We start from the raw sequence: 27,110 nt of genomic DNA, 5'->3' as shown, positions 1-27,110 counted from the left end.
GATAGTTACTTTAATTTCAAATTTATACCTTATACACATTAGGCTTGAAATCTATTAAAATTGGGGTTTAAAGCTCTTATTTATAGGGCATACGACAACTGAAATCTAGTTAAAGTGGATTTTAGAAGTGTAATGTGAATGTCGTATTACATGGTAGCAAGGCCGTAGCCAGGATTTTAATTCGGGGGGGGGGGGGGGGGGTTCAACTTTAAAAAAAAAAAAATATTCATATAATCTCATGTGTAGAAAATTTTATTTATGCATAGGTATGTATACAATATTTTTATACCCACCACCATAGAATGGTGACGGGGGTATAATAAGTTTGTCATTCCGTTTGTAACACATCGAAATATCGATTTCCGACTATATAATGTATATATATTCTTGATCAGGGAGAAATTCTAAGACGATATAACGATGTCCGTCTGTCTGTCTGTCTGCCTGTCTGTTGTAATCACGCTACAGTCTTCAATAATGAAGCAATCGTGCTGAAATTTTGCACAAACTCGTCTTTTGTCTGCAGGCAGGTCAAGTTCGAAGAGGGGCTATATCGGTCCAGGTTTTGATATAGTCCCCATATAAACCGACCTCCCGATTTGGGGTCTTGGGCTTATAGAAATCGTAGTTTTTATCCAATTTGCCTGAAATTTGAAACCTAGAGGTATTTTATGACCATAAAGAGGTGTGCTAAAAATGGTGATTATCGGTCCATGTTTTGGTATAGCCCCCATATAGACCGATCTCCCGATTTTACTTCTTGGGCTTATAGAAACCGCAGTTTTTATTCAATTTACCTGAAATTGGAAATCTAGAGGTATTGTAGGACCACAAATACCAAAAATTGTGAGTATCGGTCCATGTTTTGGTATGGTCCCCATATAAAACGACCTCCCGATTTGGGGTCTTGGGCTTATAGAAACCGTAGTTTTTATCCAATTTGTCTGAAATTGGAAATCTAGAGGTATTATAGGACCATAAAGAGGTGTGCCGAAAATGGTGAGTATCGGTCCATATTTTGGTATAGCCCCCATATAGACCGATTTCAAGATTTTACTTCTTGTGCTTCTAGAATCCGAAGTTTTTATCCTATTTGCCTGAAATTGGAAATTTAGAGGTATTTTCGGGTCATAAAGAGGTGTGCCGAAAATGGTGAGTATCGGTCCATATTTTAGTATAGCCCCCATAAGAACGATCTCCCGATTTAACTCCTTGGGTTTCTAGAAACCGTAGTTTTTATCTGATTTGCCTGAAATTGTAAATATTCTGGCATTTTAGGCTCACAAAAACGTGTATCGGATTAGGTTTTTATCGATCCATTTGGTAATGCCTCCATATAGACCGACTTCACTTCTTGAGGGTGTAGAAGGCGCACTGATCATGAAAATTGCTTGAAACTCAATGTAAAATTTCCAGATTTTACTTCTACAGATTTAAGATTTCAAATCAAGACTTTATTTTATAATTTTCTTGCACACTTACAAGAGATGTTAATGATTCCTCTAAAATGGTTCAAAAATGGTTCTTATAATCCAGAATCTGATATAGTCCTCATAGGTGAAATCTTTAAATTTATCTTCGGGAATATCCTCAAGTCCTCAAGCCCTCCTGAAATTTCAAAGGAATATTTGGTTCATGGTGGTGGGTATTTAAGATTCGGCCCGGCCGAACTTAGTGCTGCATATACTTGTTGTAATATTAAATTGAGCCGACGGGCTTTTTGGGCAGCAAATAAATCAATGACTTCTTCAGTTGGCACATTTATTCGGCGATGAACCGACATTAATGTCAATCCTTTGAGTCTACTCTCGCTAGTCGAATTTCTAAGATACGTCTTTAATCTCTTCATTGTTGAAAATGAACGTTCGGATGAGCACGTAGTAACTGCAGGGATAGAAAATGCAGTACTATAGTACTTTTTTCAAACCTTTTTCACCCCGGTCAGTACCGTAGTACCCCCGCGAATGATTTAGTACCTTTTGTGTAGACATTTTTGAGTCGATATCAGATTTATGGTACAATAGCTTTGACAAAATATTTTAATATTTTGAGAAAGTCTTTATCAACCTTATTTGCTAATAGTCTTTTACAAATATGGCAAAACAGACATGTTCATGTGGGAAGAAAATCTCGATTTTGTAAAAGATATAGTCAAAAACAGGATTTTATTGAACTTCAAGAAAGTTTTAGTCGAAAAAAGAATGCGATTCTATATTATCGATTTTTTATTTCGGTAGAAATAGTTGTCAACATTTTATTTCTATATAGAGTTTTTGAAAAATTTTATTTTTATAGAAAATTTTGTAAAAATTTTATTTCTATAGGAAATTTTTGCAAAATTTTATTTCTATAGAAAATTTTGCCAAAATTTTATTTTCTTTAAAATTCAGTCTCTTGACTATAATCTTCCAGTGAAATTTTTGTTGAAATTTCCGCTCAAAAAATACCTTTTTTGTACTTTCTTAAAAATTGTATTTTCCATCCCTAAGTAACTGGCAAAATGACCAACATTTTTAAAAGAATATGCACGTTTGGAAAAATCTCTTTATTGCTTCCATCGCTGAATTAGGCAGGTTCTTTTCGCAGGTTTTGCGCCATTTTATTTGCACATGTGTGTTTGGCTGTTTCGTTGTTGTTGCTATGGCCAAACAAAGCGAGTCATGTTCACAAAAAGAACAACAAACACACATAAAAAGCAGAAATACATTTTCCAAAAATAAAATTTGTGGTGCCAGAACAAAAATAATTTGTTTTTTTTTCGACCGTCGTTTGACGGGCTTTTCAACTAGTATTCTATGATTTGTGCAAGTTTTATAGGTAAGCATTTTTCAAAATAAAACCTCCAGCTTTTCTTCAACATCTTCGATAAGATTTTTCTATGCAGCTAAAAATATATATTTATTTATATAAAAATATTCATTCATTTCGGGGGGGGTTTGATCCCCCTCACCCCCCCCTGAATACGGCCTTGCATGGTAGTGTTTCCCTTTTGGGAATATTGACTGAATCCCAGCAAAAAAAGCGTCGCCAAAAAAAGTAGTGAAAATTTTCTTTTTGGATCCGGAAGTGGTGTAAAATTGACGCAGAAGCGATGAATTTAACATGGGCTTGTCATAGGACGGATGTCCTCCATTTCAACAGCCGTTGCACTGAATTTGCATCACTTCTTTAGGTGTAATCCGAATTCAATGTTTTGGATGTAAATTAAAAAATTCTGTGATATTTTGTCAAATAAATAATTTTTATTTTTATAATATATAATGGATTCTAACGCTTGTCGGAAACGTTTGACCTCAAATATTTTCAAAAATTCACAATTTTTTCAGATTGGATTTAGCATTTTTTTCGACAAAATTTAAATGATTTGTACCATTTTATGAATTTCTTCTCTGTTTTTAACCTATTTGAAACAAAAAAGGTTAAAATTACCATTAAAAGTATGAAAAAACCAAGTTATAAAAAATTGCTTTAAAAGAACTTCCTGGGTAGTTAAAATAAAGAACATCATTGGGAGTGCATCTTCTGGAAGTGCTTTTAAAGTTGTGCCTTTGGAAGAACTTCCAAATTTTTTTTTGCTGGGATATGCATTTATTGACCCCGTTTAACGATGGTTAAATCGAAAAAAGTTTCAATCATTTCCAAACAGTTTTTTAGTGTTACAAAAAATTCCACTATATTAAGAGTGTTCTTCCGAAAACTATACCGAAAGAGACTGCCTTAACCATTGTCAAAATGTTTTGTATTACAAAATATTTCGTATTTTAGTATGATTTACGGCTGATGTAAGAGAACACACGCAGAGAAGAAAAATGATTGCCACAATCATATTCGAAGAACAAAATAATATGATAGCAGCTATTTTTGCGGCGACCATGTAACATTTTAACCTGCAACCATGTTGGCTCAGTGAACATGGTTCTAAGAAAAATACAATTGTCCTCATCTAAAATGTTATTATATTGATAAAAAGAATTTTGTTTCCATTAAAAGACAATGGTCACGATCTAAAATGTTATGTTATTCGTCAAGAATGTTTTTCTTCTAGTTAAAAGAACATGGTCACAACCTAAAATGTTTTGATTTTTATGAAAAAACTTTTCAACAATAAGTAATCATTCCATATTTACTTCGTGCCCATCAAATGTACAAACGCAGACATCATGTAACTGCAAATAAAAATAAATTATACCATATATCAAAATGCAGAACAAAAACCAGGTATATTTTTTTCAATTACACTTTCCTTTTTTGTATTCACATAAAACCACGTGCCATTTCTGAATAAATAAATTAACACAAAACACAATAATTCCGTATTCTCCGTCCATTCCAAGAAACAATCAACACACGACTGACGCGCAAAATGAAAATCGTGTGTACCTGCTCAATGTTTTTATAAAATTCTTGTCGCTGCAAAAAAATTAAAAAATTAAATGGTCACGAAAACAATGTACATGGTCTTTATGGCCATGTAATGGTTGTAGACATGTCTATACGTAAACTATAAAAATATTTTTTTCTCTGCAAAAAATGCAAAAAATTGAATGGTTAGATACATGATTTTCCTGACCATATAATGGTCTCAAATTCTATCATTTAAATAATAGAACATGTTTGCGGCATTTGAGAACCATTTAAATGCTTATTACCAACATATATTTTTCTCCGCTCGAAAATTATTTTTACAAAGACAAAATACATGGTTTTCGCGACAATTACATACTCTAAATAAGCATTAAATGGATGCGGCAACCATGTCCAAACATGTTTTTTCTGTGCGTGCAACATAATATATATTGTTAGTTGTCCAGAGAGCGCCTTATAACCGTAGCTTTAATTTATTCAAATGTCTAAATATATTCCACATCAAAGCAGGTTTCCCTTTGACCGGGATACCGGGATCACGAGCAATTCGAAAAAATTCCCGCTTTCCCGGGAATGCAAAAAGTCCGGGAAAAAGAAAGCCCTATTCTCATACCATAATCTTTTCAAGCAGACAATTGTGACGCCTGAAAATAGGCAAAATAATTTCCTATACACAGTAGAAAATATGACCAAAATTTTTATACCCTGCGCCACTCTGTGAAACAGGATGTTATAAGTTAGTGCATATGTTTGCAACACCCAGAAGGAGACGAGATAGGCACATGGTGTCTTTGGCAAAAATGCTCAGGATGGGCTCCTGAGTCGATATAGCCATGTCCGTCAGTCCTTGAACACATTTTTGTAATCAAAGTCCAGGTCGCAGTTTTAGTCCAATCAACTTCAAATTTGGCACAAGTATGTGTTTCGGCTCAAAATAGAACTCTATTGATTTTGGAAGAAATCGGTTCAGATTTAGATATAGCTCTCATATATATATTTCGCCCGATATGGACTTATATGGCCCAGAAGCCAGAGTTTTACCCTAATTTGCTTAAAATTTTGCACAAGAAGAACAATTAGTACTATAGTCAAGAGTGCCAAATTTTATTGAAATCGGTTCAGATTTAGATACAGCTCCCATATATATCTTTCGCCCGATATGGACTAATACGGTCCCAGAAGCCAGAGTTTTACCCCAATTTGGTTGAAATTTTGCACTAGGTGTACAATTAGTAGTGTAGTCAAGTATGCCAAATTTTATTGGAATCGGTTCAGATTTAGATATAGCTCCCATATATATCGTTCGCTCGATTTACACTCATATGACAACAGTGGCCAATCTTTTACTCCGATTTAATTGAAATTTTGCACAGGGAGTAGAATTAGCATTGTAGCTATGCGTGCCAAATTTGGTTGAAATCGGTTCAGATTTAGATATATCTCCCATATATAGATTTCGCCCGATTTACACTCATATGACCACAGAGGCCAATTTTTAACTCCGATTTAGTTGAAATTTTGCACAGGGAGTATAATTAGCATTGTAGATATGCGTGCCAAATTTGGTTGAAATCGGTTCAGATTTAGATATAGCTCCCATATATATGTTTTTCTGATTTCGACAAAAATGGTCAAAATACCAACATTTTCCTTGTATGACTCTAATTTTCCTAAACTTCTAATACATATATATCGAGCAATAAATCATAAATAAATTTTTGCGAAGTTTCCTTAAAATTGCTTCAGATTTAAATGTTTCCCATATTTATTCCCTAAACCACATAGTGGTCAGGGTATACTAAGTGTGGTATGCCAAAAAATGTGCCTACCAGAAATATTGATTTTAGACCACATAAAATATATACCCATCGACTCAGAATCACTTCCTGAGTCGATCTAGCGCTCGATGTCCGTCCGTCCGTACGTCTGTCCATGTATTTGTTGTTCACAGGATTCCGGTCGCAATTATTAACCGATTTTGATGAAATTTGGTACAGGGAGTTTTTGGCCACAAGGATGCTATAGAATTTGGAAGAAATCGGATCAAATTAGATATAGCTCCCATATATATGTATCGCCCGATTTCGACAAATGGGGTCACGTTGCACTTTTTTTTCAAACGGACCGTCACCAAATTTGGCAAAAGGTAATATTTTCCATCGCCCTTCAAGTCTGTAAAATTTCATACAAATCGGTTCAGATTTAGATATAGCTCTCATATATATGTATCACCCGATTTTCCCAAATTTGGCCAAAAACCCCTTATTTATCAACCCATCTTACTCAAAGTTGGCTAAATGTAATCTTCTATAGCACTAACTAGATGTGCAAAAAATCCTCGAAATCGGTTCAGATTTAGCTATAGCTCCATATATATGTATAGCCTGATTTTCTCAAATTTGGCCATAGAACCCTTATTTATTAACCGATCTTACTCAAAGTTGTCTAGATCCAGTCCTTTATAGTACTAACTATATGTGCAAAATTTCATCGAAATCGGTTCAGATGTAGATCTAGCTCCCATATATGTATCGCCCGATTTTGAATAATTCGCCACTAATAACCTTATGTTTCACCATACAGGCATCATTTCTTAACTGATCTTACTCAAATTTTGCACAAGGTAACCTTTTGTGGTATTAATCAAACCCGCAAAATATTATGCAAATTGGTTCAGATCGATTTTCCCAAATTTGCCATAGTACTCTTATTTATTAACCAATTTTCCACAAATTTCAAATTTTGATGTACTAGCCGATCGTATTTATACACTGAAAAAAGCATACTCGTTTCCAAAGATTTTGTCTTTACTTTAAAAAATGTGGTATTGATTCCGAGCCAAAGAAGCGGAGAATACAAGTAAGGATACTTTTAAGACACAATTCTCTTTTAAATTTAGGTTTTGTGTACTTGCTTCTAGGAAGCAAATTTTAATTTTTCGCTTTCTCAGCTTTTTTTCTTCATATGCTATCAAAGTCCTTTAAAAACGAGTTAACGGCAACTTTATTTTCCAGGACTCGACTTCCAGTAGAAATTATGCTATGTTCGAAGTAAAAAACTTCTTTAAAATAAAGTTTTGAAAAACATGTCCTATATTTGAACGATTTTTTGCTTTGTAGTGAAGATGCAAAAAGACAACAAATTTAAAGACAATTTCATTAAATTTAAAGAATTTTTCTGAATTATTAAAGTCAAGTTGACCTTAGCCCAAACATTTTTTCTTTCATGTTAAGATACCCATTTTTAAGTCAAATCACTTAATTATAAGGACAATACGACTTCATTGAAAAGTTTATCGACTTTTGGACAAGGAAAATAACTTTATTTTAGAGAAATGCGTCTTCTACGCTAAACAAAATTTGTATTCGTATTTTAAAGACATGAAATCTTTGACCTCTCGACAATATTTTTTTCAGTGTAGATATAGCTGCCATATATATTTATCACCGATCTGGTCATAATTGGCGGTTTTATCACCCGGTCTTTTTATACCCTAAACCATATAGTGATCAAGGTATAATAACTTTGATCTGCCAAAAAATGTGCCTACCAACAATATTGATTTTAGAACCCCTAAAATATATACCAATCGACACAGAATCACCTCCCGAGTCGAACTAGCGCTTGGTGTCCGTCCGTATGTCCATGTATTTGTTGTTCGCAGGATTCCGGTCGCAAGTATTAAGCGATTTTGGGGATGTCGTCTATACAAAGATCGGCTAATTTATTTTTCAATATTTGGTCGGGGAGGGAAAGCTCCATTAGTCCGATTTATTTTTATGGGGGAGCTATGAAATTAACATAGGGTACCTGATTTATAAAAATATGAATAAATTTTTCTTAAATTGTATTTGTCTTGAACTTCGTATCTTTCACACAACCGAAGATGTCTTTTGGAGCAAAACAAAAACTTTATTTAAAAACAAATTAAAATCCTTAGAGGCAATCGTCATAAATTAGGGTTTATTTGCTTTCGAAGAAAAGTCTTTATACTTAAGGAGAATTTTGTTTTTCTTAAATTTTGTTCTAACGGAAAATCTTTTATCTTTGGATGTAGATTTTCTTTCATGGTGGGTTCATGTTTCTTGGGTGTAATTATTTTCATTCCAACTGAAACACCCTTTCGTTTTCAACTGCACTCTATGCATGGTTATTTTATTAACCCTTCAAGGCATTTCATTTTTTTGTTTCATTTTTATTGTCGTGGTCGTTTGCAATGCAAATTCGTTTGGAATGATTTTATTGCTCAAAACTTGTGAATATTTAACGGAACCGCCCAATACAGACAAAACAAGAAGAACTATGAAAGAACCTTGTATAGTAGCAATAATAATTTGTGTAAGTTTTGTTGAAAATTATTACTAGAGTATAAATTCCCTGTAAGTGCTATGACTAGAGAGAAATAAGAAACAAATGTGACATATTTAAATTAAAACTAAATTATTTTAATACAAAAAAAAACATTTTTCATAAGACCTAATGGCACAAATTAAATTTTCCATATTAAATAAGCAAAACATTCTAAGAACCAAGTTAATAGGATTTCTTTTGTCATAAAATTTCTCCATCCCCCATAAATCCTTGTCATACACGAAAACTAATTTCATAAGAATTAATGAAAAATCTCATAAATCTAATTAGGTTCCTTAAGATTACCAAATATATTTTCGTAATTATTCAAGTATTAAACCTGCATTTACCCACCTCATACATCTCATCACATACTCACATACAACCACCAACAGTTTATATATAGCATCAGCCTATATATATAGGAAAATGTGTATTTTTGTGACTTATTTTGTAATGAAATAGTCGTCATTAATTAACTTTTAAAGAAATTTTAGTTTTATTTTTGTTTTTAAGAAAATACAACTTTAGCAGCCACGAACACCACGCTATGGTAATAAAAAAAACCTAACGAAGTAGGAAAAATTCCAACAACCACAAACATACAAAGTTACAAAGACAAAAACTGTCTTTTCCGTGGGACCTTTTCTAGTTACGACTCTCAAGGAGAATAACCTCCAGGCAATCTTCACCCGTATGAGGAAAAACCTTGATATAATGTCAGAAAGTCTGTTTCTCTCTCTCTCCCTCTCTATGCGGTTCGACATATTTTTTGTGTGTTTTGCAAGAGATTAAACTTAAATAAATTACAATAAAATTCAAATAAAACTTTTACTATAAACAAACTCGTTCAAAAACACACACACATATACATGCACAGGCATAACCCACATACAGCAAACAGAAATATTCATGCTCGTGTAAAACCATAGCATTTAGCATTTTAGTAAAAAAGATTTCTTCTCAACGAGCTCGGATGTTCATATACGTGAGTATTGGTGCACATCTGTTAGTTTCCGTTTCCCCTCTCATATACAGCCATAGCGTGTTTTTCCTTCAAAGAAAATATGCTATATTTGACATCTTTGCACCATACAGTAAGAGGTTAACAGTTTTTATACCCTCCACCATAGGATGGGGGGTATATTAACTTTGTCGTTCCGTTTGTAACACATCGAAATATTGCTCTAAGACCCCATAAAGTCCATCCATCTGTTCAAATCACGCTAACTTTCGAACGATATAAACTATCGACATCAAACTTGGCACAAGTAGTTGTTATTGATGTAGGTCGGATGATATTGCAAATGGGCCATATCGGTCCACTTTCACGTATAGCCCCCATATAAACGGACCCCCAGATTTGGCTTGCGGAGCCTCTAAGAGTAGTATTTCATCCGATATGCTTGAGTTTTAAAAAATATTCAATTAAAAATTTAATTGATTCAACAAATTTTTTAATTGAAACAAAAATCAATCACAAAAATAATAGTATCAATTAATTTTTTAATTGGATCAATTAACTTTTTAATTGACCTTCAATTAATTTTTTAATTGAAACTATCATTTCTGTGATTGAAGACATTTCAATTAAAAATTAATTGGATCAATTAATTTCGTGATTGAATCAGAAAAAAAAGTTTTGTGTGTAGCAACTAGAGGTCTGCATCGAATAACTTTTCACTACATGTATGCAATTCGCTGTCGAATATAGTACATACACTGTCTTTCTCTCAGAGCGCAAGTAGTGAAGTGAAGAGAACACTTGCTTGTCAAACACCACCAAGTACTTATCCGAAACAATATGTGTTCCGAAAAAAAGGAACAATAAAAATGTAAGTACTTGAGAAAAAGTACAACATGGATTCTCTTTACTTCACGTGGTACCACAAGTATTTCTCAGTTATGTGCGAAGCAAAACTTTCCATTATTATTAATCACAGATATGTATGTATATCACATATTTCATATATTTATGTATGTCACACACTTACCTTAACGTTTGCCGTTCTTTATAACAAACCAGAGAGTAACTGTTTTTTTTGTATTTCTGAAACTGCACGTGGTACATGGAGTACTCTATGAAGTTTTGTTCTCGCAACATACTCGACGTGATCACTCTGAGTACACTTCAATAAGAGAGAAAGAGGAATATGTGTTTGTTGGTAGTGAAGACATCAGAGTAGCAACAAGAAGTTACTCGTGGCTTTTGGTGTTCATCAAAATGTGTACCAATAGTTTTGCGACTCTCTCAAATAGATGTACTCATGTAGCAAGTACACGTGTACTCTGCATTTACAAATGGAATTGTGCAGACCTCTAGTAGCAACCATGCAAGAATTGGTCCTTATCGGTCCATAATAGCCCCTATATAAATCGATCGCCAGATTTGACCTCCGGCACCTCTTGGAGGATCAAAATTCATCCGATTCGGTTGAAATTTGGTACGTGGTGTTAGTAGATGGTCTCTAACAACCATGCAAAAATTGGTCCATATCGGTCTATAGTTATATATAGCCGATCCCCAATCACACAAAAATTGGTCCATATCGGTTCATAATCATGGCTGCCACTCGAGCTAAAAATAATCTACCAAAATTTTATTTCTAAGAAAATTTTGGTAAAATAAAAGAAAATGTTGTCAAAATTTTAATTCTATAGAGAATGTTGTCAAAATTTTATTTCTATAGAAAATTTTGTCAAAATTTAATTTCTATAGAAAATTTTGTCAAAATTTTATTTCTATAGAAAATTTCGTCAAAATTTTATTTCTATAGAACATTTTGTCAAAATTTTATTTCTATAGAAAATTTTGTCAAAATTTTATTTCTATAGAAAATTTTGTCCAAATTTTATTTCTATAGAAAATTTTGTCCAAATTTTACTTCTATAGAAAATGTTGTCAAAATTTTATTTTATTTCACTTTTACGTATAGCCCTCATATAAACGGACGCCCAAATTTGGCTTGCGATTGATCTAAGAGAAGCAAATTTCATCCGATCCGGCTGAAATTTGGTACATGGTGTTAGTATATAGTCTCTAACAACCATGCAAAAATTGGTCCATATCGGTCCATAATTATATATAGCCCCCATATAAACCGATCCCCCGATTTGGCTTTCGGAGCCTCTAAGAGAAACAAATTTCATCCGATCCGGCTGAAATTTGGTACATGGTGTTTGTATATGATCTCTAACAACCATGCAAAAAGTGGTCCACATCGGTCCATAATTATATATAGCCCCCATATAAACCGATCCCCAGATTTGGCTTGCGGAGCCTCTAAGAGAAGCAAATTTCATCCGATCCGGCTGAAATTTGGTATGTGGTGTTAATATATGGCCTCAAAATCCCATGCAAAAATTGGTCCAAATCGGTCCATAATTATATAAAGCCCCCATATAAACCGATCTACAGATTTGACCTCCGGAGCCCCTTGGAAGAGCAAAATTCATCCGATTCGGTTGAAATTTGATACGTGAATTTAGTACATGATATTTAACAACCATGCCAAAAGTGGTCCATATCAGTCCATAATCATATATAGCCCCCATATAAACCGATCCCGAGATTTGGTTTTGGAGCCACTTCGAGGAGCAAATTTCATCCGAGTCAGTTGAAATTTGGTACATTGTGCTAGTATATGACCGTTAACAACCATGCCTAACTAGGTCCATATCGGTCTATAGTTATATATAGCCCTCAGATAAATAGATCCCCAATCACACAAAAATTGGTCCATATCAAGTTCATAATTGTATATAGCCCACATATAAGCTACTCCATATTTCAATTCTGGCTCTCTACGTACAGTGCAAATGTCCACACCGATTCGTAATTATTTGCAGACTTACCTATTCATAACTTTTTTGTCTAATATCTACCACGTATGGACTAACTCACAATTTAGAAAACGATGTTAAGAAGTTTTAAGATACCACAACACAATTAATTCGATTGTTGATGGCAGTCTTTCGTAGAAGTTTCTACGCAATCCATGGTGGAGGGTACATAAGCTTCGGCCTGGCCGAACTTACGGCGGTATAACATATACTTTTTTATTTTCACTTATATTTTAAATGAATTTAAGAAAACAATGTTGCTATTTTAAATTCTATATGTAGACCCGACACCTAAACTTTCGTATGTTGAAGCAAGTGATATAAAGGTAGTCAATGATTGAAATAAAACTCGTCTTTAAAATAAAATGTTGAAAAATATATCCTATTTTTAAATCAAAAAATTTAACAACAACAAAGTCGAATCACTTAATTACAAGAATAAAATGATTTTATTGAAAAGTTGATGGTCTTTTAGTCAAGGCAACAAACTTTACACCAAAGAAATGCGTCTTCTATGCTAAGCAAAAAACGCTTTCGTTTTAATCAATCAGGTCCCCTAGGTAAATTATTCATATAATGCAAGGCTTTTTCCTATATCTAATAATTATTCTCGTCGACGAAGGAATTTCCACTCTTTCGCACTATCAAACGTAAACTTCAATCGTAACATACGACTCAATGGTGAGTTACAAAATTTTCTTCAATGGGACGAGTTCGGTCGTGAGTCACGATTTTAGCCAACGCCGACCATTTTTTGCCTGTCGACGTTGCCGCCGAATATGTCGACTCACCTCGACTGAAATGTAGCCGCCAATTAATCAAAAGTATTGATTTAAATCAGAAAAATGTATTAATAGTTGTAGTATTTTTTGCCCAATTTTGAATCCTCCACCCCTAATCAATCAATATCAATTAAAAAATTAATTGAAAGTCAATTAAAAAATTAATTGATGCTATTAATTTTTGCGATTGATTTTTGTTTCAATTAAAAAATTTGTTGAATCAATTAAATTATTAATTGAATATTTTTATACCCTGCGCCACACTGTGGAACAGGGTATTATAAGTTAGTGCATATGTTTGTAACACCCAGAAGGAGACGAGATAGACACATGATGTCTTTGGCAATAATGCTCAGGGTGGGTCCCTGAGTCGATATAACCATGTCCGTCTGTCCGTCTGTCCGTCCGTCCGTCCGTCTGTCTGTGAACACATTTTTGTGATCAAAGTCTAGGTCGCAATTTAAGTCCAATCGCCTTCAAATTTGGCACATGTTCCTAATTTGAGTCAGAATAGAACCCTATTGATTTTGGAAGAAATCGGTTCAGATTTAGATATAGCTCCCATATACATCTTTCGCCCGATATGGACTAATATGGACCCAGCAGCCAGAGTTTTATACCGATTTGCTTGAAATCTTGTACAAACATAACACTTAGTCGTATAGTCAAGTATGCAAAATTTGATTGAAATCGGTTCAGATTTAGGTATAGCTCCCATATATATCTTTCGCCCGATATGCACTAATATGGTCCTAAAAGCTAGAGTTTTGGCCCAATTTGGTTGAAATTTTGCACAGGGAGTAGATTTAGCATTATAAGTATGCGTGCCAAATTTGGTTGAAATCGATTCAGATTTAGATATAGCTCCCATATATATCTTTCGCCCGATATGCACTTATATGGACCTAGAAGCCAGAGTTTTATCGCGATTAGCTTGAAATTTTGCACAAGGAGTGCAATTGGTAGTATAGTCATGTGTGCCAAATTTGATTGAAATCGGTTCAGATTTAGATATAGCTTCCATATTTTTTTCGCCCGATATGGACTTATATGGCCCCAGAAGCCAGAGTTTTGGCCCAATTTGGTTGAAATTTTGCACTAGAAGTACAATTAGTAATATAGTCATATGTGCCAAATTTGATTGAAATCGGTTCAGATTTAGATATAGCTCCCGTATATATGTTTTTCTGATTTCGACCAACATTTTCCTTGTTAAATCGCCACTGCTTAGTCGAAAAGTTGTAAAAATGACTCTAATTTTCCTAAACTTCTAATACATATACATCGAGCGATAATTCATAAATAAACTTTTGCGAAGTTTCCTTAAAATTGCTTCAGATTTAAATGCTTCCCATATTTTTTTACTAAAATTATGTTCCACCCTAGTGCATTAGCCAATTTAAATTTCGAGTCTATAGATTTTGTAAAAGTCTATCAAATTCTGTCCAAATCGAGTGATATTTAAATGTATGTATTTGGGACAAACATTTATATATAGCACCCAACACATTTGACGGATGTGATATGGTATATAAAAATTTAGATCTACAAAGTGGTGCAGGGTATAATATAGTCGGCACCGCCCGACTTTAGACTTTCCTTACTTGTTTAAAACTCAATTAAGACTTTAATTGGAAAAAAATTTCCTGAATTTTTTCTGTGCTTTCGTATAACTTCATTCTCTAGTCACGACATTTCTGATGGTGAGTTTCAGTCTTGAAAAGTTTATCGTGCGTTAGTGTGCGTGACGCCTACAAAAAATACTGTGCGTGAGTAAAATTATTCCGTCATGAGTGTGCATGAGCGTGGGTAAAATATAACTTACGTGCACACCTCGACGTATCGATTTGATGGGTCCTCCATCACATATTCCTGTCTTGGCACCGAATGACTTCTTTTTATTCCCGTACGTAAAAAATGAGAGGTCAACGATTTTCGACACCTAGGTTAGGTTAAGTTAAAGTGGCAGACCGATTTAGTTTCAGGCTCACTTAGACTATTCAGTCCATTGTGATATCACATTTAACTAAAAGTACCTATTATTTTCTTTTGTTGAACCAACCAGATTGTTCCAAAAACATTAACAGACTGCTTAAGTTAACGTTTTCCAGGTCCGCCAGTAATCTAAATCTATATGCCCCTAAAATTTTCTTACGCCTTACACAAAATACAGGACACTCACACAAGAGGTGTTTAAATGATTCCTTTTCCTCCGCATCATGACATCTCATACAATAGTCATTATACTTCGCACCAATAGTTTTTGCAAATTCGCCTATCAGGCAGCGACCCTTTATAGCAGATATCAGAAGTAATATGTGACAAATCTGAGAACACTAGCATATCTAGTGTGCGGTTCAAGTGTAAATGGGGCCATATATTTGCTTGGTGTCGTTACAACCCTTGCAATTCTCCCATCATAATAGCCTTCTTGCGCAGTAAGAGCTTGCAGGTAGCCAGAGGTATACCAACAGATTCTAGTTCCCCTGGAATATGCAAGGTAGTTCCTAGCTTGAAAACATGGCTCCATCACTAAACTCCTGAGTCCAATCGACAGTCGGCTGAGTAGACAGCGACCAGTGAACCGTCTCCGAAGCGTGGAAAGACTCAAAAGTCCGCTGACAAAGTAATCTCTGCCTCTGTTTTTTGAGATGCGCATGGAATAATTTGTATCGATTACCTTGAGAAGGGAAAATCCTTCAACAGTGACTGTTATATGGCGTTATTGGGGCGTTTGAAGGTCGAAATCACGGCAAAACGACCCCATATGAAGAAGAAAAAAGTGTTGTTCCACCAAGACAACGCACCGTGCCACAAGTCATTGAGAACGATGGCAAAAATTCATGAATTGGGCTTCGAATTGCTTCCCCACCCACCGTATTCTCCAGATCTGGCCCCCAGCGACTTTTTCTTGTTCTCAGACCTCAAAAGGATGCTCGCAGGGAAAACATTTGGCTGCAATGAAGAGGTGATCGCCGAAACTGAGGCCTATTTTGAGGTAAAACCGAAGGAGTACTACCAAATTGGTATCAAAAAATTGGAAGGTCGTTATAATCGTTGTATCGCTCTTGAAGGCAACTATGTTGAATAATAAAAACGAAATTTGACAAAAAAATGTGTTTTTCTTTGTTAGACCGGGGACTTATCAGCCAACCTGTTACCTTCCGTAATCTGGAAGCTTCGTACGCATTCTCAATACTGCTACAGTAATCAATCCAAGAGTTATACTGAGTCCTTCTCAGTTCTCGTTTATATCCTCTCAGATTCATCTTGCAAGTGTCCCAATCCTCCGGAGCTCGTTGCTTTGTTAAAGAGCCTCCTGCAGGATTTCCTCATATTACTTAACTCCGTAGACCACGATGGCGGTCGATTTTTCCCCCTTGGCTTTTCTCTAGGGCATGCACCCTTTAGTGAGATGTTGAAAGCCTTTGAAATCCGCTCCACGGTTTGTTCGACATCCTGCACAGTGTTTGTGGTAAAATACGTCTTAAATGTATGCCAAATACCTAACAGTTTATGACAGACCATCTCTGACCATAACTATGAATACTCCCATATAGTTCAATTCCCAAATTTGGTAGTAATCCCATCATAGGTGGACTAAACTGAAACCTATAAAAATATTTGAGAAAAATCAGCAAACATTTTTTATTTATTTATCGAGATGGATTTATATAAAATATATTTAGAATTTTTTATTCCTGCATTTATAAATTCTTGTTTAATATACCGGCAATTCTTTTAAAACTTAACTATATTAAAGATTTTTATAAAAAGTTACGATTCCATTGAATACATTTGTACCACATGCTCTCGTATACATTTGAAATATTAAAACTTTTCTTATGTAGAAGTGATTGCAGACACAAAACTTGTTTTAGTTCCCAGTACTATCCTATGGTCCTAAGGCATTGCCAATGTAAACATATTAAATTTTATGTTGTTTACATTTTAATTTACTTTCTTCAGAGCAAGCAAAACAAAAATCTCAGTTTATATGAATGCATACGAAATGCAACAAACACACAACACATATGGTCTATGTTGGAAAAATTTCATGAAAAAAAAAGACAAATCACATAAATGCCAGAACTCATAGATATCCCAGCAAAAACAGTGTAGCCAAAAGAGCAATGATTTGAAAAAACTACATTCTTCAAAGATGGATTAGATCGACGAAGGCAAATGGTATTTTTCTCAAACCACAATAGACAAAGTTGTTACTGAAGCGACATTCACATGTTCAGTTAGAATCAGACATAGAAAAAGAAGGATGAAGGATGAAGAAAAGAAGGAAAACTGGCTCAGATGAAGAATCTTCAACTTTTCTTTAATAGCAAATACTTCTCTTAAGCTAAGAATACTTCCGGCAAAACATCCCTTGTTATGAGCGATTTTCCATTCCTAACCTAGGCTGTGGAGTCGGAGTTTTGATGAAGTCAGAGTCGTAAAAATTTTGCTCGACTCAGGGCAAACGAAAGTTTTTTAAAAACCCTTAATATTTATCGAATGATAAATAATATTTTCTCCAATTAAATCGCATTCACTCAAAAAAAAGTGAACTCTCTATTTCACTAAAGCCTGTTTAACTTTATTTTAGTTCATGGAATTATTATGTTTGGAAAAATGTTCCTTTACTCTAATCAGTTTTTGAGTACGATAGTTAAATTAACTAAAAAACGGAAAAAAATTAAGCATAAAGATTTCTTTAACCCTTGTGTATGTGATAACACTGGAAGCGATACCAGCGTGATGAGGTCCCGTGGGACCTACAATAAAAAAGGATGGTAGAGAGGTTATCCCTACGATACTTTTCGATCATTTACTGTAGGTGGACTCTTCTATAATACACAAATTGCATATATAAACATTTGGTTGTAAATATAGAGTTTTATTTAATTTTTAATAGGATACAGATAATGTTAAAATTTTTGATTAGTATACTAGTGGCCCTGATGTTTGACGCAGGCGTGGTACCTATAAGTATCCTTATACGTACCAAGCAACAATATATTGTTTTTGTAGTTGAATGTTCTTAACAAACTGGATTTTTGAAGGAAAAACAATACGATTTTTTTAGTGGCGTTCGTTTTGCTCGCAGTATAATGTGCACAGTGGTTGTTTCAAACTTGGTCCAAATTGAGGCACATCTTGCCAAATTCCAGGAGCCGATAGGTCTGGAAAATGTATAGAAATATAAAAACTTATTTCGACCACGATTTCCATGAAGTTCAAATAACTTTTTTTTGCACTTTTACTCTCACTACACGCAAAAAAATAATTCTTTCCTCCCAAACGAAATTTTAGACAAACAAAGTTCGTTTCTCATTTGCTTTTCGCTGTATGGAAGTGTATTTGGAAGAAAAGTATATACTTTTTGTGATAAACGTTTATTCTTTTCCAGGATGTAAAAACAATTTCATAAAGACTAGCTCAAAAAAAAACATTATTTTCTTGCTAATTGCATTGTCCCTCACATCTTTCTCACATCTTTCTCACATCCACGAGGATTTTTAGTTCTTAACACCTTTTCCTGTAATACCAACAATGTAGAAGAAATTATACGATTTTATAAATTTTTAAAATTTTTTTTACCTTTCGCCTGGACGGAGAATCGAACCGCGGACCATGCACATTGTAAGCCAACACACTAACCACTGAGCTATGTACCTGTTATGGTCATCAATAGATAAATATCCATATAAGTTATATTTATATAGCATAGCTTACGGCGCCCACGAACCGAATAAACAAAGTTTATTTAACAGAAACAAACATTTAGTTTGGCACCGTGGAGCAGTGGTAGCTACCTCCGACTCTCATGCCAAGGGTCGTGGGTTCGATCCCTGCTTCGGCCAAAGTTTTTTTTTTTTTTTTTGCTTTTGTTTTTTTACATATATTACAGATATATTCGGAAGATTCCGAAAAAATGTTCAACATTACATTGTACTATATTAAATTTTGAACTGTAAAATGCGTCTTATTAAAGACCTAAAGTCAGAAAAGAACAGTGTTTGATATAAACGAAATGGACTGTGTTGTTATTTCAAAAATAACTTTTTTTATTGAAAAAATAAAAATTTTGTAACAAACGAATTTTTTTGGTGATAAAAGTTTAAAATTTTCGAAGCAATGCAAAAAACTCTAACAAAAGAAAAACGTTTTCGGTACACGTTTTCCAAACGTTTTTTTTCTTTACGTGTATATTGGATATATCAACGGAAGACATAATATTATGTACTACCAAGCAACGAAACCAATGGAAACTTCAAAAATGACAAATTCTTCCAAATAAAGGTATTTTCTGAAAGGATGTTAGTGTTATTAATTGTTCCAAATACGAAAATCGCAAAATCTTTACACTGCTTTTTAAACTGTGCTAAAACCACAAATGTAATTAGTAATAGGTCCCATTGGACCTCATCACGCAGAATCGTACTAAACTTTTTAAAATACCTATAAAAACCGATTTAATGATTCAATCACATAAAAATTTAAAGTTTTCAACATAAAACACTTCAGTACAAGAAGTCATAAACCATCAAGCTGAAATTCATATAAAAGATAAAGTTATGTATGAATAAAAATCAAAAAGGTCCACGGGACCTCATCACGCACAGAAGGGTTAAATTTGTAAATTTTACTACAAATGCATCCATCATGAACGTCGTATGTCACTGAAGACATTCTTGCAATTTTGAACTACAATGTTTTCCTTCAAACTACAAAATTTTCTTTATCAAGTAAAAAAAAAATTCTTTATGTCTAATACATTTTCTTCAATTTGTCTTCAGCGTTTGCAATGCTGTTGAGTTAAATTTTTCTAAAAATATTCAAAATTTTCTAAAATTAACCAAAAGTTTTCTTACTAGTGGGTTCATTGTTTTTTCATTCTTCAGTTATTCAATAGAACAACGAAAACTAAGTCTTGCTACTGCCTATATCGGAAATAGGTTTCAGACCATGCATGGAATTTGTTCCACAAACATTTTTTTAAAGCTCATCCTGAGATTCCCTATCGATTTCTTCCACTTTCGATGCAGTCCTTTTGAAAACTTCGAAAGTACGGAATTAGGCCGTTTTAAGTGAAAATTTAAGTTTGGGACAATTACATTTCGCAAAAAAGAATAGAAAATCAATAAAAAAAGTAAAATAATAAGAATAACTAGTATATACGGCCGTAAGTTCGGACAGGCTGAAGCTTATGTACCCTCCACCATGGATTGCGTACAAACTTCTACTAAAGACTGTCATCCACAATCGAATTACTTGGGTTGCGGTAACATTTGACGATGGCAAGGTATCTTAAAACTTCTCAACACCATTTTTATACCCTCCACCATAGGATGGGGGTATATTAACTTTGTCATTCCGTTTGTAACACTTCGAAATATTGCTCTAAGACCCCATAAAGTATATATATTCTGGGTCGTGGTGAAATTCTGAGTCGATCTGAGCATGTCCGTTCGTCCGTCTGTTGAAATCACGCTAACTTCCGAACGAAACAAGCTATCGACTTGAAACTTGGCAAAAGCAGTTACTATTGATGTAGGTCGGGTGGTATTGAAAATGGGCCATATCGGTCCACTTTTACGTATAGCCCCCATATAAACGGACCCCCAAATTTGGCTTGCGATTGCCCTAAGAGAAGCAAATTTCATCCGATCCGGCTGAAATTTGGTACATGGTGTTGGTATATGGTCTCTAATAATCATGCAAAAATTGGTTCATATCGGTCCATAATTACATATAGCCACCATATAAACAGATCTCCCGATTTGGCTTCCGGAGCCTCTAAGAGAAGCAAATTTCACCCGTCCGGCTGAAATTTGGTACATGGTGTTAGTATATGGTCTCTAACAACCACGCAAAAATTGGTCCATATCGGTCCACTTTTACGTATAGCCCCCATATAAACGGACCCCCAAATTTGGCTTGCGGAGCCTCAAAGAGAAGCAAATTTCATCCGATACGGCTGAAATTTGGTACATGGTATTATTATATGGTCTCTAACAGCCATGCAAGAATTGGTCCATATCGGTCCATAATTATATATAGCCCCCATATAAGCCGATCCCCAGATTTGACCTCCGGAGCCTCTTAGAGGAGCAAAAATCATCCGATCCGGTTGAAATTTGGAACGTGGTGTTAGTATATGGCCGCTAATAACCATGCCAAAATTGGTCCATATCGGTCCACAATTATATATAGTCCCCATATAAACCGATCCCCAGATTTGTCCTCCGGAACCTCTTGGAGGAGCAAAATTCATCCGATCCGGTTGAAATTTGGAACGTGGTGTTAGTATATGGCCGCTAATAACCATGCCAAAATTGGTCCATATCGTTCTATAGTTATATATAGCCGATCCCCAATCACACAAATCCATATCATAATCATGGTTGCCACTCGAGCCAAAAACAATCTACCAAAATTTTATTTCTATAGAAAATTTTGTCAAAATTTTATTTCTATAGAAAATTTTGTCAAATTTTATTCCTATAGAAAATTTTGTCAAAATTTTATTCCTATAGAAAATTTTGTCAAATTTTATTCCTATAGAAAATTTTGTCAAATTTTATTTCTATAGAAAATTTTGTAAAAATTTTATTTCTATATAAAATTTTGTAAAAATTTTATTTCTATATAAAATTTTGTCAAAATTTTATTTCTATAGAAAATTTTGTCAAAATTTTATTTCTATAGAAAATTTTGTCAAAATTTTATTTCTATATAAAGGAAAGGTTCATTCGCCCGAACCGAAACATGTACAGTCCAGGCGTGTATAGATTTGTATCTGGCGTTTTCTTTTCAATGGCTCTATTAACCATGTTCCTTAATCTATATCTGTCCATAAAGCTCGAAAAATAATTGTAAATATAATTAGATATAATGCATTTGGAGGTCAATTGCCTGTTTCGGTATCAGGCTAACATGTAATATAATAAGCAACGATGAGCCCGTCGTAAAACTAGGAAAAACACGACTAATGTACGCGTTAGAATTGTTGTTATATCCTGGAAACCAGTTTCTGTTAATTGTCATATGTTGTAGTTGACTGTAGAAACAATAAGCATTGTTCGACTGTTCACCACTTAGGTGAATTCTAACAAATTAGCTTTCTAAAAATAAATTTCGTGTTGTTGCATTACTATGTAACAAAACGAAATAAAAATAAGATTAAGGGACTTGTAAGTTATATGAAAAGATGATGTACAGTGGGAGAAAAGATGATTCAATTTGTAAGAGGAAATTTCCCAAATGTTTTCTCCATAAGGAGTTAGCATAAAGGGCCCAAAATTGAGTTATCTCTCCCAACCAGATCTATACTAAAGGCTGTGGAAAGGTTCATTCGCCCGAACCGAAACATGTACAGTCCAGGCGTGTATAGATTTGTATCTGGCGTTTTCTTTTCAATGGCTCTATTAACCATGTTCCTTAATCTATATCTGTCCATAAAGCTCGAAAAATAATTGTATAATTAGATATAATGCATTTGGACGTCAATTGCCTGTTTCGGTATCAGGCTAACATGTAATATTTTGTCAAAATTTTATTTCTATAGAAAATTTTGTCAAAATTTTATTTCTATAGAAAATTTTCTCAAAATTTTATTTCTATAGAAAATTTTGTCAAAATGTTATTTCTATAGAAAATTTTGTCAAAATTGTATTTCTATAGAAAATTTCGTCAAAATGTTATTTCTATAGAAAATTTTGTCAAAATTGTATTTCTATAGAAAATTTTGTCAAAATGTTATTTCTATAGAAAGTTTTGTCAAAATTTTATTTCTATAGAAAATTTTGTCAAAATGTTATTTCTATAGAAAGTTTTGTCAAAATTTTATTTCTATAGAAAATTTTTCTAAAATTTTATGTCTATAGAATTTTCTTTCCATATTTTACTTCTAGAGAAAATGTTGTCAACATTTTATTTCTATAGAGACTTTTATCAAAATTTTATTTCTATAGAAAATTTTGTCAAACTTAATTATATACGTATTAAATGGGCCTTTTTTAGTTTAATACATACCACGTATGGACAGCCGTTCAGTTTAGAAGGCGGTGTTAGGATTTAGGATTGCAAGTGTTACCGCAATCCAAGTAATTCGATTGTTGATGACCGTCTTCAGTAGAAGTTTCTACACAATCCATGGTGGAGGGTACATAAGCTTCGGCCTGGCCGAATTTACGGCCGTATATACTTGTTAAAATGGAGTTTTGCAATCAAGATCGGATAAAATTTGCGGTGTTTAGATGTCCAAGAATTCAAAGCGGTATATCGGCCTCTTTGGGGGCTATACCAAAATATGGACCGATATATACCATATTCGGCACACCTCTTTATGGACCTTAGATAGCTCTAGATTTCCAATTTTAGGCACATTGGAGTTGGAGTTGGAGTTGGTTTATATGAGAGCTACATCAAAACCAATATAGCCCATCTTCGAACTTGGCTTGCGTGTAGACAAAACACGAATCTGTGCCAAAGTTCTGTATGATAGCGCCATTATTGAAGGCTGTAACGTGGTTAAAACAGACAGACAGACAGACATGATTATATCGTCTTAGAATTTCTCCCTGATCAAGAATACAAATTATACTTTATATAGACGGAAATTGATATTTCGATGTGTTATAAACGGAATGGCAATTTATTATACACCCATCACCATTTGGTGGTGGTGGTGGGTACAATAAAGAATCCATTATTTTATTTTTCCTTACTTTGTTTTGTATACTCTGTTAAATTCAGAAAATTTTAATTTATTGCGAAAACTCCATAAAACAAATGATTTTTATATAGCACCTCAAAAAATTGCCTATGAAGTTAAAATTAAATCAATCTCTAGAAGAATACCTTTGGCTAAACATTGTTTTTGCTGGGTATTAGTAGTTTACATTTGTTTACACATGTATATATGATGGCTACACTTAAAATCATATCCGTATATATGGAGAAATTTATAGAGAAAGAAAACAAACTATAAAATGTTGGAAAACAAGTGTACGAGTATGTGGGGGGGACAAAAACATCCAGAAAATTATGGAAGTTAAGTGGAAACCGCAAAAGTCGGATATTGTTGTTAACAAGTTGTTCTTTTTTATGCAGACAATATGTTGTTACATGAACTAGTCTCTGTGTGCGTGTGTGTGAAGTATACATTTACGCAAATTTGTCTGTCACTGTGTGTACAGGATTTAGCTGTACAATTTGTATCTGCACCGAGGAATGTTATGTGATAGTTAAAGACCATCCTCGTAATATTGAGATATGCTTACGAGGGATATTCCATCAAAAAGCTGAGATCAACAAATTTAGATACCTCGGCTTTTTCTTGTCATATGCTGGACAAACTCTTCTTTTAAAAAGCCTATTTCAAAATGTTCAGCGAAGAAAGACAAATTCTGGGACAGATGGATGAGAACTTGATGAAGATGTAAAATGAAGCCCCTTAACACGATTCCCTACGATTATTTCACCAAAACCGACAAACTATAAAAAGCCACTTACCTCCCTTCCCTTGAAGTGCAATGTATCATAGACCTCGGGACGTCCTTCGATATTTTTCAAACGTACAGGTTTACGCATTAAAATACTGCGACCTTCCTCATCCACATGTATGAAACTACCAGCACGGCCACGAAAATCTGTAGACATTTTACGCTGTTGATTTTTTGGTGTGGGTGAAAGTTCTCGAGATCCACGACTACCACCTGTTGAATTTTTGGTGCCTCCTGTATGGGCACCACTGGAGTCAATTTCGACAATAACATTAGAACCACGATTTGACGAATTACGTTCACGTCCGGGTGAACCGCGAACCGCATCAGCAGAACCAATAGAACCACGAGCTGAAATACTTTGACGTTTGTGATGTTTAACGGGGGTATTATTTAAACTGCCACTGGCCGTTTTATCTGGTAGATGATCACTAATGGTAGCCGTATTGCTGGGATGATGATTTGCAATGTTATTGGAATCACTGGACGATTTGGCAGCTTTCGTTCCATGCTGCTGATGATTTGCCATAATTTTAATCTCTTTGCTATCATTATTCATTTTCACTTCTGATGGGATTTTTTCGTTGTGTACCATATCATTATTTTGCATGGCGTTACCTCTACCACCTCCTGCGTCACAGTGATTTGTTGCCTCATTTGTTAATGTGGACACTGGACATTGAGATTTTGGTGAGGAAGTTTGTTGAGCTTCCGCAGGAGCTTGTTTTTGTTGAGCTATGGGGCTTCTTTTAATAGCCACCATGCGTATATTCTCTAAGATGGTAGCAAAATGTGACATTTTTATTTCAAGAAGGTTTATTTATGATAAATATTTCGTTGCTTAAATAAGGAGATTACAAACTTTTTTCAATCTAAGGATTTTTTTATTTCCCAATAAATTTCTTCTTATTATTATTTTTTTGATAATTATTTTCACTTATTTCATTTTTATAACATTCATCTCCTAAGTAAAACGTTTCACTGTTTTTATTGTTCAGTCCCGATTGTTAAAATAATTTTGATTGAATACTTTGTTTTTCGTCATCTCTTTTTCTTGATTTCGTTTTCCTTACTTTTTTCTTGATATTTCTAAATTTTGATAACCCATGGTCACTATTCCCACCTTGCGTATGAGTGTTTATAATAGAATAGCCCAGTGTGACGTATACGTGTTATCGTTTCCATGTAGGTGTTATCCCCTGCGTATACGTGTTTTTATTTTATAATGGTATTCCATGTAACACATACGTTTTGTGGCTAATTGTGTATTTCCAATTAATAATTAATTAATTATGCGCTCCACACTGTAATTAGAATGAAAAGAAGAAGAATATATGAATTAAATATTACATTAAAGTAAATGAAATAAATTGAAAATGTATATGTAAAACGGAAGTGTAATAAGTTTCGCCAGTATTTTTCTAGATTTTCTCATGACGCTTGCATCCCAAAAAAATCCCCATGAATGAAATTTTAATTTTTTTCTCAAAAATTTCTTCAAATCTATAAAAATTTCATTAGTCTGATAAAATTTTTCATAAAATGATGACACGTTTTTATGAAGCAATGAAATGTTTCCATACACACAAAAAATATCAATTAATTTGATTGTCAATACAATTAAAATTATGTTTAAATTTGAGCTAACAACGAAATTTGTAAATACAATTACGATTTTAGTCACTTTAGCAACCAATTTTGTTATATCAACAAACATTTTGTTATATCAACAAAAATTTTGTTGAACTTAAAAATGTGCTGTAACAACAATTTATTGTTAGCTCAAAAATTATAATATTATTTTCTGTGTTTTCTCAGAAATTTCTTCAAATCAATGAAAGTTTCATATATATGACGGAATTTTTCAACAAATTTAATGAAACTGGGTTGATGAACACTCTTCATCAAATTTGATGAAGGATATTTTTTTGTTTTTGAGTGCATGTGCATGTTTTTCATGATCAATTAATTTTTTCGATTTGCTTACTTATACATATGGTACATGAACGCTCGATTTTCTCATAGCATACAGGACATTATGTCAAACTCTATGACAATATGCTATGTCGTCCTTCTGTCTATTAATATTCAATCACATCGATGATACCCTATGATAGGCCTATTAATAAAAAAAAACACTTAATTGCTATTTGTTAACATATTTCAATACTTGTAGCACATTAATTATTTATATGTAGCTAATGAAATATATCAATTATTCATTCGTATTTAATGAAAAAAATTGTTGAGCTTGTATGTGTCAAAT

The 27,110-nt window shown here is 33.8% G+C and overlaps 1 protein-coding gene across 1 annotated transcript in view; it reads right to left on the bottom strand.

The window, feature by feature from the left end:
* Nos (Nitric oxide synthase) overlaps positions 1 to 27,110 on the bottom strand; it is a 441,191-nt gene that overhangs the window by 309,040 nt on the left and 105,041 nt on the right. Inside the window, exon 2 of the mRNA XM_075296574.1 lies at positions 24,855 to 26,148. Coding sequence (XP_075152689.1) covers positions 24,855 to 25,643 — 789 coding nt within the window. The 5' untranslated portion in view covers positions 25,644 to 26,148. The remainder of the gene's footprint in view (positions 1 to 24,854; positions 26,149 to 27,110) is intronic.

The sequence above is a fragment of the Haematobia irritans genome, chromosome 2, assembly GCF_050003625.1.
Source record: "Haematobia irritans isolate KBUSLIRL chromosome 2, ASM5000362v1, whole genome shotgun sequence".
NCBI lineage: Eukaryota > Metazoa > Arthropoda > Insecta > Diptera > Muscidae > Haematobia > Haematobia irritans.
The sequence above is the reverse complement of the archived record's forward strand: the minus strand, read 5'-3'. Positions and strand labels throughout refer to the sequence as shown.